This window comes from Leptonychotes weddellii, chromosome 4 (genome assembly GCF_054177405.1).
Source record: "Leptonychotes weddellii isolate Sample4059 chromosome 4, ASM5417740v2, whole genome shotgun sequence".
Lineage (NCBI taxonomy): Eukaryota > Metazoa > Chordata > Mammalia > Carnivora > Phocidae > Leptonychotes > Leptonychotes weddellii.
Genome location: NC_138372.1, coordinates 77,953,525 through 77,966,828, shown reverse-complemented (window position 1 = coordinate 77,966,828; position 13,304 = coordinate 77,953,525). Strand labels below are relative to the sequence as shown.

General features: G+C 47.1%; 1 protein-coding gene across 1 annotated transcript; it reads right to left on the bottom strand.

The window, feature by feature from the left end:
* Positions 1 to 1,421: 1,421 nt before the first annotated feature.
* Positions 1,422 to 6,258, bottom strand: GPR88 (G protein-coupled receptor 88). Its single transcript, XM_081815561.1, has 2 exons — positions 5,701 to 6,258; positions 1,422 to 5,321 (listed from the first exon to the last, which is right to left on the bottom strand). The coding sequence occupies exon 2, from the start codon at positions 5,250 to 5,252 to the stop codon at positions 4,098 to 4,100; it is 1,155 nt and encodes a 384-aa protein (XP_081671687.1). The 5' UTR covers positions 5,253 to 5,321; positions 5,701 to 6,258; the 3' UTR covers positions 1,422 to 4,097.
* Positions 6,259 to 13,304: the final 7,046 nt, after the last annotated feature.

Sequence of the window (13,304 nt, the reverse complement as noted above, 5' to 3'; positions counted from 1 at the left end):
CACCATGGAGGGAATTCCACACCTGACTAAAAACTTCTGATTTTATCCTATAGCACAATGGTGACTTCCCACGCTCTGGAGTCAGACAAAAGGCTTAAACCCCCGTTTTTCTATTTAATTGCCACATGACCTTAGGCACATTCGTTACTTTTCTTTATTTTTTTACTTCCTTCCTTCTTTTCATCTTTCTTTTTTTCTGAGTTTGGCTTTACTTTTTTCAACTTCCATTGTGAAAATTGGCAAAGATGCACACAAGTCAAGGCAATCATGTAATCCGCCCCACGTAAGCATCCACCCTTCCCACTCCCTCCTCAAACCTCCCTTACCTATTGCATTAGGCCTGATAGGATTCAGTACCTGGGAGCACCTGGTTAAGGAACTCCTGCAGGTGGGAGGAGCTAGGAAAGGCTAACTGAGGAGGACCTATGTGAAAGCAGTATCCACCTTAGACTTGAGATACATGGGTCCCAACCTGAGTCTCGTGCTTTAAAGGGTCTGCTCCCACCCTCCTCTGGCCACTCTCCTTTCCACAGGGGAAGGAGTCCCAAGGAAAGGTTCCCCACCTGGAACCTGCGCCTCCTCACAGCCCTGGTATGGTACATGGAACCCAGGAATTTCCTGCTTAAATGTCTTGAAGCCACCTCTAGGACATGCTCTCCCCAGCTATGTGCACCATGAAAACCTAGAGGTGGGCAGGTGGTTGGTTGAGAGGTGGATGCAGGCAGAGCTTAGACCTGTGGGCTGAGGCTGCTCACATATGTGTGAGGCCCCTAAAAATACTAAAGAAGAGAGTAGAGGGAGAAAGAAAGGGTTCCCCTGCCCCTGCCTTGGTCCTACAGACGAAGAACTCCCATCTGGAGCTCCATTCTTGCCCCACAACCCACAAACGTTAAGGGCAGGCCTCTGAAAGAAGTGCCACCTACAATTTTTCTCAATGTTCTTGAATTTAAATGTATGTCACTGATGTCTTTGGTCAGTTCAGCTCCTAGGACCGCCAGAGAGCCAGATGGGCATTGTCTGAGTGCCTGGGGGAGTCGAATAAAGTTTACACATGAGACAATGAAGTTGACCAAGATGGTTGTCATCAGAAGAACGGGAATGCATTGAACCACGAGGCCACAAAGCAGACCAACATTCTCTTGGTGAGCAGATCTTTTCAAGGGCTTTCTCTATCAGAGAGTTAAAGCCCTGTGGTGTTTAAAACAAAAACCACCTGTGGATGCCTTTGTATAACAGAATTATTGTTTATGAAAAAAATACTTCATTCTGGAAGGAGAGAAGTGCTAGGAGTAATCCCCATTACATCCTAGAATTCAGTCATTCAAGTGTAAGTGGGGGGTGGTGGGGTGGGGTGGACTGCAGGTGCTATGTGTCTTAACAGGCAGACATCTAAAGAAAAAAAAAGTAGAAAAAGCAAAGTAGGGCAGCCCACAACAGCAATTAGGATATTTTATTCCTGAGTGGATAATATGTGGTTTCATTTAAGTAAGAACACAATCTCCATTAACTTAATTTGTAAAAGCAATAACTCCAACACTCCAGCTATTGCCCTAGTAAGGCATTTTTAGACACATCATTGCTACTTCGAAATTAAAAGTGAATCAGTCCTGTGGAGTTAATTACCAGTAAATATAACCTAAAGTAGGTCTCTCAAATGGCACTGAGCCAGCATAAGCCGGTTCTCGGTGTTAACCAGAAACATTGGAAGATACCAGGTACTTGAAAAGCTAAGTTTCCATGTGTGGCAAATGCTTTGGGGATCAGCAGGAGACATCATTTGCAGCATCCGCAGTGAGAAACAAAAATAAAAGCCTGATTAAAAGAAGACCTCTTTGATAGAGATTTAGAAAATTGTCCCCTCAGCCCCGCCCCCTCAAAGGAAAATCTTCAGCTGTTGTTGTTGCAACCTATCCCCCACCTCAATTATGTTTACAGAAAGGAAATCACACCTCTTTCTTTTTAATGCTGGCATACAACCCTATTTAATTATGTAAGGTAGAAATAACTTGAGAAACGAAAAATAAAATTAAATAGAGCCAGAACAAAGAAGTGATTCTCATCACTAGTGCTTCGGAATACAGTGTCCTCTGTTACAGTGTTCTCAAGGAGATATGCCAGAAGACCAGAGACAGAAGGAAAAAACTCAGAGAAATAGTTGTCTGAACTTTAATTAAACATTTGAATCATAATTAAATATTTGAATCAAGGAAAATGGGAATAGATGAAACCTTAGTGAGAGAGAAATGGTACATGCACAAAGGGGAGAGATTAATACAATGACTGCTGACCTATTATTGGTAATGAATATATTTGTTTTGTTTTACTACAAACATGTCTAAGTTTCCTGCAACTCCCATAATTATTCAAACGCACGCAGGTTCCCACCACCCTAACTTATGATGTTCAAGAGTGCAACAAAGCAAGCTGTTTCTGTTCCAAACTACACAGTTAATTGAGGTTGTTCGGCCCCAGATTTGATGTAGTTAGCAGTTATAATGCTAATAGATGATTATCTTCAATTACTTTTTTCCCATTTTAATTTCATAAAGTGATTTCACATGATTTTGCATTTCAGCTATTTCTAAATAAATTTAGTAAACCAAAGACAAGCCTCAAATCATACATTTTCAAATAGATTCCCATTTGAACTGTTTGCTATTTATAACTGAGTTATTACACCTCCTTCAACGGACACAATGTTAACGTTGAGTGTCATGGTAATATATAGGCGAGCTACATAAAAAACCGGTGTTCCTTTCTAATGTGTGGCTTATCTAAACCCTAAAAGAGCACAGACTGCTTTGCAGAGCCAAAACCATTATTATTGATCCATCTTGACTGTGGTTCCATTTGCAAGATAAAGTCCCAACTGGGAGTTTCTCATAAATTGGGTCAAGACAAGAACCGTAGGTAGCCAGGGTATCTCCGTGTTTCTTTTGCAAATAATTGAAGGCCACTTCTTCTGGTGTCTGGAAGAAGTAAAATGTCCTTGTCTAATGGGTATTGCTTTAGTATATACCACATGCCCAGTAAGTTCTAGCATCTAGGAGCATGCAATAGCAGCTAAGATTAGCTATGCAGTCATGGTATTACTAGTGTTTAATTATATCATGTGCATTGAGATATTTTAAATGTTAAAGAGAAAACAGAAGGACTTATTCTCCTTAGCAACCATTATAGTACAGAATGTTCAAAGCTGCAGTCACACTCATAAGGCAAGTAAACTGATTACAAAACAAAGGTAGCAACAAGTGTGCATGCTATAGAAAACAAGAAACTGGTACCTAAAATGGATAACCCCCTCATTTGTTTTAAAAAATTCCATCGCTGGCTCAGACCATCAATCAGCACAAGGGGAATTTTCACTTTAACATCTAATGCCAATGTTCAGTCTTAGAAGTGCAAAAACAGGTGTAAAGTAATAAATCTGTTTTCTCTTTTCTCACTGGCTAAGATTCTATCTCATTCAGCAATGATTTGACTTCATAAAAACCCTTTTAAGAATAAAGGGCTTGAGGTCTTAATGGCCACTCATACTGGTGTGCACATCTGTGGCTTCATTCTTCAGGTTCATACAAAGGCTAAAGCATAAGAGAAGCATCATCAAAGATAAGTTACTTTCTAAAATACTTCTTAAATCTTATTTCCTTCATCAATAGTATTTCCTTTGGCTTATGTGCACTCGAGGCGCTTCATCTCTATTATAAGATGATGAAGGTGGGAACGGTAATACAGTAATACGTTATCAAAGCTCTTTTCAAAAACAGTGCTGAAATAAATTAACCTGTTCTTTTAAAATGTCAGGGTAGCAAGTTCTTGAAGTTTCCGGCGTCTTGACTGTAGGATTGCTCTAAAACACAAAAACAAAGGCTAAAAACCAGGTGGCTGTTCAAAATGACTTCGGGGACCCCATTTAGGGAGACACCTTGGTTCCCAGGTGTCCCACTGGGGTCGAAGGCGAAATCTTCGCACCGATTTATCGGGCCCGGCCTGCAGGAGTCTTCGTTCCGACAGCGGGGACTTTACAAGGGCAGGAGGCGATGCTGGCCAAGGACGTTGGAGGCCGGCATCCCCGCTTCCCTCGGGCCGGGGCCGGGTCACCAGTGCTGGCCGGCGGCGCGGGTGCCCAGCTGCGCCTGGGACACGGCGGGCACGGCCGTGGCGGCAGCGGCGGCGGCCGCCGCGTCGCCGACGCCGGGCAGGACGGAGCGCACGGAGCGCCGGAACTCCTCGTTCCTCCACGTGTAGAGCAGCGGGTTGAGCGCGGACAGGGCGCAGCACAGGAGCCAGCTGGCCGCCTGCACGCCCCAGGGCACGGGCAGCGAGAAGCCGCTGGCCAGGCTCACCCACGCGAGCGGCTGCGTGGCCAGCAGGAAGACGCAGCAGAGCAGCAGCACCGACAGGCCGCTGAGACGCCGCTGCGCCCGCCGCGGCTGCAGCGCGGGCGGCAGGGGCTGCGCCTGCGCCGGGTGCGCCGCACCAGCCGGGCCCGGCGCGTGCTGGGCGCCCGGGAAGGCGGCGGCGGCGGCGGCGCAGCCGGGCAGCTGGTGCAGCAGGTGGAAGTTGAGGACGCTGACCCGCTTGACGCTGACGCGCACGCGGCGCACGATGCCCAGGTAGCAGTGCAGCAGCAGCGCCGTCTGCGCCAGCAGCGCCGCGGCGGCCAGCAGCGCCGGGTAGTGGACGCGCGGGGGCGCGGCGCCGGGCCGCGGCGCCCAGGGCGGTAGCAGCAGCACGAGGCCCAGGGCGAGCGCCCAGGAGAGCGCCAGCATGCCCGCCGTGTGGCGCCGCTGGTACAGCGCCTGGTAGGTGGCAGGCGCCCGGGTGATGAGCAGGTAGCGGTTCAGGGCCACCAGGCAGTGGGACAAGAGGGACACGGTGAGCCCAAGGCCTAGCAGCCCGCCCCGCAGCAGGCGGTAGCTGCCGCCGGCGCCGTCCCAGTCCGCGGGGGGCTCCGCCGAGCCGGTGGGCAGGAGCCCGAGCACCGCCTCCTGCGGCATCCAGAGGGCGCAGACGCTGAGGTCGGCGGCGCAGCCGTTCACGATGAAGGCGTTGCTGGTGGTCTGCAGCTTGCGGAAGGACGACACGAGATAGATGACCATGCCGTTGGCCAGCGTGCCCCCGATGGCCAGGCCCGAGTACAGAAGGGACACGGGGATGCGCCGGCCCGCCCACGACTCCTCTTCCTCGCAGAACAGAAGCAGCGATCCCCCGGTGGTGGAGGACGTGGACGTGGAGGAGGAGTTGGTCATTCTGGCCAACTCTTCACACCTCGCTTGCTAGCATCAGCTTCTCACAGCGTGGCCCATCCTGAGGGCCGCCTGCAGGGAGGGCAGAGACATCCCTTCAGCCCTCTGCCACCGACACGAAAGGCTGAAGCCGAATGATGGGCTGGGGGAGGGGGAGAGAGGGAGCTCGAGGAGGACGGGGGTGGCAGATGACAGGTACCTGCCTCGGAAATGTCTCCAGTGCCAGGGGAAAGGCCTCTTTGCATTCAGCAGGCACCAGGGAAGCCCAAGCCCTGGGACAGAGCAATACCAAGAGTCTCCCCTTCTCCCCCCAAACACACACGTGCACGCACACACACACGCACACACACAGTTGGGAATATTGCCAGACAGAGCCCCTAGTTTCCAGGAGAAAGCAGAGAGATCCCAGCTGGGGAAAATGCCAGGGGAGAGGAGTTCGGGGGTACCTTACTTTTGGGTTGATCGTTGGCTGGCAGTCGCGGAGGCAGGGATGCCAGGAAATACCTCCTCACAGCAGCATCTGTGGTCCCAAAATCAACAGGAGAAACTCAGCTGGGATCAGTGCCAGGAGCAAGTGCTCGCTTCTCCCAAGCAGCATCCACACACATGGTCCTAGGCAGAAATCGGCAGCTGCAGGGAGATTTCTCAGCTGGCAGCAGGGCTGGGGAAAGTCAAGTGGCAGGCTGCAAGCCCAGAAGGATGGGCAGGCAGGGAGCAGAAGCAGGGATGCTTGGCTGCAAAAGCAGAAGCTGAGCTCAAGAGGAGAGCACCCTGTGCTCAGAAGCAAGAGTGGTGGCTGATGCGGTGAACCCACACGAAGCTCTCTCGTGCTCACTTATACATCACCCAGGGAAAAGGCAGCCTTTCCACGCTTGGCATGAATTATTCAATAGCTTCTATCTTGTGGAAGGAAAAAAATATCTTGTTCAGAAAGTCCTGTAATTAACAAGTTTCTCTGTCTTGTCTTTTCTCTCTTTCTCTCAATCACCTTATTTTTCACCCTGCTTCATTTTTCTTCCCTTCGTTTTTTATTCCTCTCATCCGTGTTTGAATAAAATTTAATATGCTCCTAATATATTTCATCCTAGGCCTGTGCATTCTGTGGCAAGATTTTTCCGAGGGATGAATATACTCCCAGTACCCAGGACTGATCTCTTCCATCCCACACTTGCAGAGAGAATTACTTTATAACCTAAATGAAATTCATTTTTTCTTTGGTAAGGTGGGACATGGGTAATTATCCACAGAAAATCCCCAAGTCTCCATTTAAATCATCATTTTGATTTTATTCTCATCACCAAACTCCTTTCTGGGGTTTGGCTTGTGTTCAGGAATGAAATGGTTAGAGGGTAAAAATGAAATGGTCAAGTTAAAAGTAGGTGTCGGGGAGAAAGAAAGAAACCTGAATAATCCACAGTGTCCATGACAAAGATGGCTCTTTCCTTGAGAACTTTTTATTTTGTGGTGTTAGATGGAGATTTGCAGTCAGATGTCGGAAACTTCTTTGACGCAAGCTCTTATTTAATTATTCTGCATGGGAAATTCTCCATAAAAGCCATTCTTCCCCCCCACCCCGCCCCATAAATCGATTTTCACTGCGAAAATCATTTATTTGAAAACTGAACTCAGTATGGAATATGGTAACATGGCATAATGGAAAAAATGCTCGGTGGGGTTTCAGGACACCTGAGTTCTAAGCTGAGCATCCACCAACCGGTCTTGTGATGGGTCAAAGAAGAAGTTTTCACTCAGTGACTTCCAAGGCCCTTTCTTTTCAAACTTTCTGTGAATCCCCACGCATAAATTTAACATTTCTCCTCCCTAGTTCTGACAATAGAAACGTACCTCCTCTGCCTAATGCGTGCTGTAGTCCTAGATCCTACAGCCTGAGTCCTTTCCCAGCTGTCCATAGGGTAACATTTCAGAATGGAGTGCAAGGTGTGCTCCCTCGGCTTTCCTCTCTCCCTTTCAAAGAACAGTATTAATTAATGACTGCTAACAACTCTAATGGGGTTCGAGCTAAGCCTGACTAGATGGGTTTAGTCCTTTTAGGCAGTAATTAAGTGGAATGAGTTGAGTTGAAGGATTAAAGAGAAGAACCAGAGATTTGCTTTTCAGAGGACCGAAAGGTTCAGATATCAAGTTCATTGATGTTGAAGAGAATTTGCCATTGTCCTTTCCCAGTGGGCATTTGTCTTTATTGAGTCTCTGAGTACATCAAGCACAGCATGCCTGCAAGAGATTCCTCTAATTATTTAGAGTTAAAATTTGTTGAGATAAAAATTTCCTCTCAGGGCGCCTGGGTGGTTCCGTCGGTTAAGCCCCTGCCTTCAGCTCAGGTCATGATCCCAGAGTCCTGGGATGGAGCCCCACATCAGGCTCCCTGCTCAGCGGGGATCCTGCTTCTCCCTCTCCCGCTCCCCCTGCTTGTGCTCTCTCTCTGTCAAATAAACAAAATATTTTTTTAAAAAAATTAAAATAAATAAATAAATAAAAATTTCCTCTCACACCAAGGCATATTTGAATTCCAGAATCCTAACTGCCTTACCTGTTGCCTGTGGGAATGAGCAAAATCCCCTGCTGAGAGGCTCTTGAAGTCACTCACATTTCTGTCAAGACCATGCCTTCTGCAGCCCTGGCCAGGCAGGGGCAAGTTTTTGTTTGTATTTGGTGTGGGTTTTGTTTTAAGCTATTGAACTTACATAAAATAGGGTAGGGGGGTTTTCTCTCTCATTCCCAGCACCAGGACAATGCGTGGCATGTAGAAGGTACTCGATAAATAATTACTGAATCAGTGAATGGATGGCTATATAAATAATTTCAGGTTTTTTTCCATGGTGAAACATTTGGTAAGTGATTTACATAACCACCTCGTTCCTCCTACCCCCCGCAGGAACTTGCCCCCTCAACCACTCTTCTGAGGTATGTCCAGTCTCTTTACCCCCAACTGGTTGCTTTCCAAGAAAGCATTTCCAGAAATGCCAGTTTCACCACAACTGAATAAAAGCTTCCCCTGCGCTTCATCTTCTTCTCAAGCTGCCTACCCAAGCTCTCTCGGGCTCCTGGCAGAGGGGCTTGGTTTCTCCCACCCAGTGCCCACCCCACACTGCATTTGCTCTCACCCCTGAGACGGTTGCCACCTGGCTTAAGTTCTACCCATATACAAAGTTGCCTACCGGACATTGCTACTTGGGTGTTCTGTGGACATTTCAAAACCCCAAATGTCCAAAATGGATCTCCTCCTCTGCTTTCCAAACCAATCCTTCCTTCTCCTATATTCCAGTCCCAGTGACCAGCATCACCATTATCCTGATGCCTAAGTCAGAATCCTAGCTGTCTTGTTTGATTCCTTCTTTTCTCTCTTCCTCCCTATATCCATCAATCACCAAGCATCCTCATTCTACCACAGTAATTTTTTTTTAAATCTGTTCACTGATCTCTATTCACTCTGCCATTACCTGGTATCAGACAACAAGCATCTCTTCTCTAAATTTTCCCAACAAGCTCCTAACTGAGGTCTACTTACCATCTTACCACCTTCCAACTTTCTAAGACTGAAAGACATCACTTCATAGGTGTTACATTTTTTTATGTTTCCCCACCCTCCGCTCTAATGTAAATTTCTTGAAAATAGGAGCTTTGCGTTGATTACTAGTATTATTGGAAGCTCCCAGAACAGTGCCAGATACACAGTATACCCTTAATCAATATTGAAGGAAATAGTGAGCAAATGTCACTATTGTGCTTCAGTTCTCTCACTAAGACCCTATTGTGCTCAGGAGAACCATCATTGAGGAGAAGCAGCATCATTGCTAACGTTACTGAGCACACACCACTTGTACCTGACATTGTTTTGAGGATTTTTCATCTATTGTTTCATTTCGCCCTCATGTCAGGCCTACAAGGTAACTAGGCTTACCTCTGAACTTACAGCCCGGGGCAGGAGTCCAGATATGTCCCCAGGCTATATGCTAAATATTTTTAAAGCATAAATCAAGCCATCAAACTGTTAAATAATATGCCGTTCTCCTAACTTGACAAACATACTTTCATGACCCCTGGAAAGCTGGGCTCAAATTTAGAATTCTCAGATTCATAGATTGTTCCATGCTCCTGGAATGTGACCACTTGGTGAACTTGCCTCCATCCTGCAGTCCATCCACTTCTCTCCCTACCCTCGGCTCTGTCATCACATGCCAGAGGGACCTGCGATATAGGACAGTCCAGCCTGCCCATCCAAGTCCCAGCCACACCCCTGTCACACAGCTATCCCTTGGCACCATCTCAGACCTATGATGGTACCTAGAAGGCAGAGGCAGCCATCAGGACAAAGCCGGAGCAGAGGTCCATGCAGATCATGAAAGTGTGTTCATGGCCACTGGGCAGGGAATTCTGGGGGTCCTTGCCGATGAACATGGTCTAGAAAGGGCATGTGAGTTCTAGGTGAACTTGTCCCGTTGGATCCATTTAGTAGACGAGAAAACTGAGTCACAAAAATAATTCGGGCAGTGATTTTTTTTAACTGGGTAAGTTAAATAACTTGCCCAAGATCACACAGCTAGGAAGCAGCATAACTGGGATCCAAACCCATTGCTCCAGTCTCAACCACCACACTATACTGCCTCCCTTGGTTAAATTGAAATTCCTTAACAGGGATTAGCTGCTGTATATAAAGCTGATATAACAAGGAGACCCAAAACTATGGAGGTTCAAAAAATGAATAACTCATTTCTCTCTCACAAAGGTGAATGAACAGTCCAGGTGGAAGGCAGATCTACTACACCAGGTAATCCAGAAACCCAGGGATCTCCTCAGTGCTCCCCCACCCCTTAGGACAGGGGCATTCAAAGTGTGGTCCCTGACCAGCGGCATCAACATCTCTTGGAAACGTGTTAGAAATGATTCAGACCCACTGAATCAGAATTTCTGGTGATGGGGACCAGGGATCTGTTTTAACGAGCCCTCCAAGGGACTCTGATGCTTGCTAAAGTTCGAGAACCACTGCCTTAGGATGCTATCCTTGTCTGCGTGGATGACATCCCTTCACCACTGCCACATCCACATGCCAGCTGGCAGAGATGAGGAAAGAAGAAAGAGGGGCAGCCAGCTTCCTGAACAGAAAAGTTCACAGAACACTTCGGCATATACCCCAAACAGTGACAACCTTAGTCACATGGTTGCTGCTTGAGGCATTCGGAGAAGCTGGGGCCACGCTAGTTGAGTGATCACATGTCCCGCCCGAACTCCGGAAGGGCAGGAGAAAGGAGAGAGCAGACAGGGGGCAGTAGAGGGAAGCCAGTTACCAGGGTCACCCCAGTTTAAACCTGCAACTTAAATAAAATAAGGCTGTTACCATTTGGGCCCTTTAAGCATTGTGCCTTGAGCATACCAGCTTTTCGAGATCCTTTAAAAATGTTTAATAGCTGAAAAAAAGAATTCCTGGCTCTGATATATAAAAAAGAAAAGTTTGAAATAGAAATTAATATGCTATTAAAGAGTCAACTGCACATTATCGACGACAGCCAAACCATGGCGAGAGTCCAAATGTCCATCAACAGATGAATGGATAAAGAAGATGTGGTATATAGATATGGATATATAGATATATAATGGAATATTACTCAGCCATTTGCAATGTGGATGGAGCTAGAGTGTATTGTGCTAAGTGAAATCAGTCAGTCAGAGAAAGACAAATACCATTGGATTTCACTCATATGTGGAATTTAAGAAACAAAACAGATGAACATATGGGAAGGGGGAAGGGAAGAGGGAAACAAACCATAAGAGACTTTTCTTTTAAGATTTTTTATTTATTTATGAGAGAGAGAGAGAGAGAGTGGGGGGAGACAAGCGGACCCTGCAAGGAGCCCGACGTGGGCCCGATCTCACAACCCTGAGATCATGACCTGAGCCAAAATCAAGCGCCGGACCCTTAACCTTAACCAACTGAGCCATCCAGGCGCCCCCGAAAAAAGACTCTGAAAGATAGAAAACAAACTGAAGTTCGATGGAGGGAGGTGGGTGGGGGATGGGCTATATGGGGGATGGGGACGAAGAAGGGCGCTTGTTATGATGAGCACTGGATGATGTATGTAAGTGATGAATCACTGAATTCTACTCCTGAAACCAATATTGCACTATATATTAACTAACTAAAATTTAAATAAAAAATTAAAAAATAGTCAACTGCAAATCAACTCATTATTTATAAACTACTTTAAGTTGGGATCTGGCTACATTTTGATATGTTTGCTATGATGCGTGATAGGACCTCCGTAAGTGCTGAGGTCTGCACAGGTCTTAAAATAGCCCTGCATAAGTCCCCCCTGTAACCTCTTCCATTCTCACCTCTCCACCCCATCTCTCCTTCCCCCAGCCCTGCTCCAACCAGACTGCGGACCTGCCTTCCTTGAGTGTGCCTCAGTTTCTCCTCTTGCTCCCAGCTAGCCATGTCTGTTTGTTCAGGGCCGGCCATTCCCCTGGCTGCCTCTTTGCAATCTGCCCCCACCTTTGCCTAGCTAAGTCCTACTCACCTTCCAGGTCTGAGCTCAGACTTCACCTCCTGCAAGGAGTCTTTCTTGCCCCCCATGACAGCCTGCATGCCCCAAAGCCCAGGCGTCATGCCAGGCTCCCCAGAGACTGGTTACGCCCTCTCCAAATGGTAAATTAGTCAGGGCAAGGCTCTCTTTTTGGTCAGAGTGCCTGACACATTGTAAATACTTAAACATTTGTTGACTGAATAGGTCCCTTGGGAACCTTTGATATGTGGGCTCAAGATTTCCGTCTTGATTGCTTTCTCAGGAGATACAACCAGCAGTCAGAGTCACGCAGCCAAGCATTGTTATTACTGATCTTTCTAAAATACTTTAAAAGTTTCATGTAACCACATCCTCATGCTTTATGCCACCAAATTATTTTTAAATAGAGCTTTTGTTGATAACAACCCCCGCTCATACAACCCCACACCCACCCCGACAGGATCCAATGTGTACTTTTCCTAGTACTCGATTTCAAAATCCACCAAAATGTGTACTCTCGCTACTGTCTCACATACTTTGGAAAACCAAAGGGTGAGTGGCAGCAGTGAAAAATCGCTCACTTCCTGTGCCTTCCCCGTCTGCTGTTAGCCAAGCCACAGAGCAGCCTCACTAAGCATGACGCTGAGAAGGTCGAAAATCCCGTTTCAAACCCCAGCTGTGTTTCCTCCAATCTTGGTCTCTCAGTATGAACACAACTGAGAATCCTGTTGGTAAAAGTTTCTTTGGACTGTAAAAGAGGTTTTGCAAAGGAACAATAGCTTTAGGTTGCTTTACGACCCGATTTAGGAGGGATTCAACTGCATGAGAGCATTTACCATTAGGAGAAAGCTCAATGGTAGAGTTTGTAGAAATTACGCATTTAGAAAATCATGGTGCTAGAAATGACCTGTCGTTTGTTCCTTCCTGAAGCTCTTTACCTGGGATACCTGAGGCCTTGTAATGATGGTTCCCAACTTTTCTTCTGCCCTGTCGGACTTGAGAGAGCATCTCACCTCGCCTCAGCAACAGCGGTTCACTCCAGTGGTAGCGCTCCCTATCAGGGAAGTACCACAGAGTATGGTTCTCAGCTGGGGGCCAACAGGAAATGTCTGGAAGCACTTTTGGTTGTCACACGTGGGGGCAGCGGGTGTCGCTCCATCTAATGGCTAGAGACTAGGGATGCTACTAAACATTTCACAATACACAGGACAGGATCCCCTAACAAAGAATTATCCAGCTCAAAGTGTCAGCAATGCTCAGACTGAGAAACCCTGCCAGAGAGGTTAAGAGCTCAGGGCAAAAGCCAGAGCCTGTTTGTAGTGGCTGGCAAGTTATTTCACTTTTTGCGGATCTCAGTTTTCTCATTTGTAAAATGCAAATAACGTCACCTACCTGTAAGGGGCGGGGGGCGGGGGGCTTTTAATGATTAAATTTATGCAAACAGCTTCACCAAAGTGGACCGTGTGTAAATGTGCCGCACACATTAAGGACAATGGTGCTTCCCCACAGGGGATGGGGAGTGGAGGGCATAAAGGGA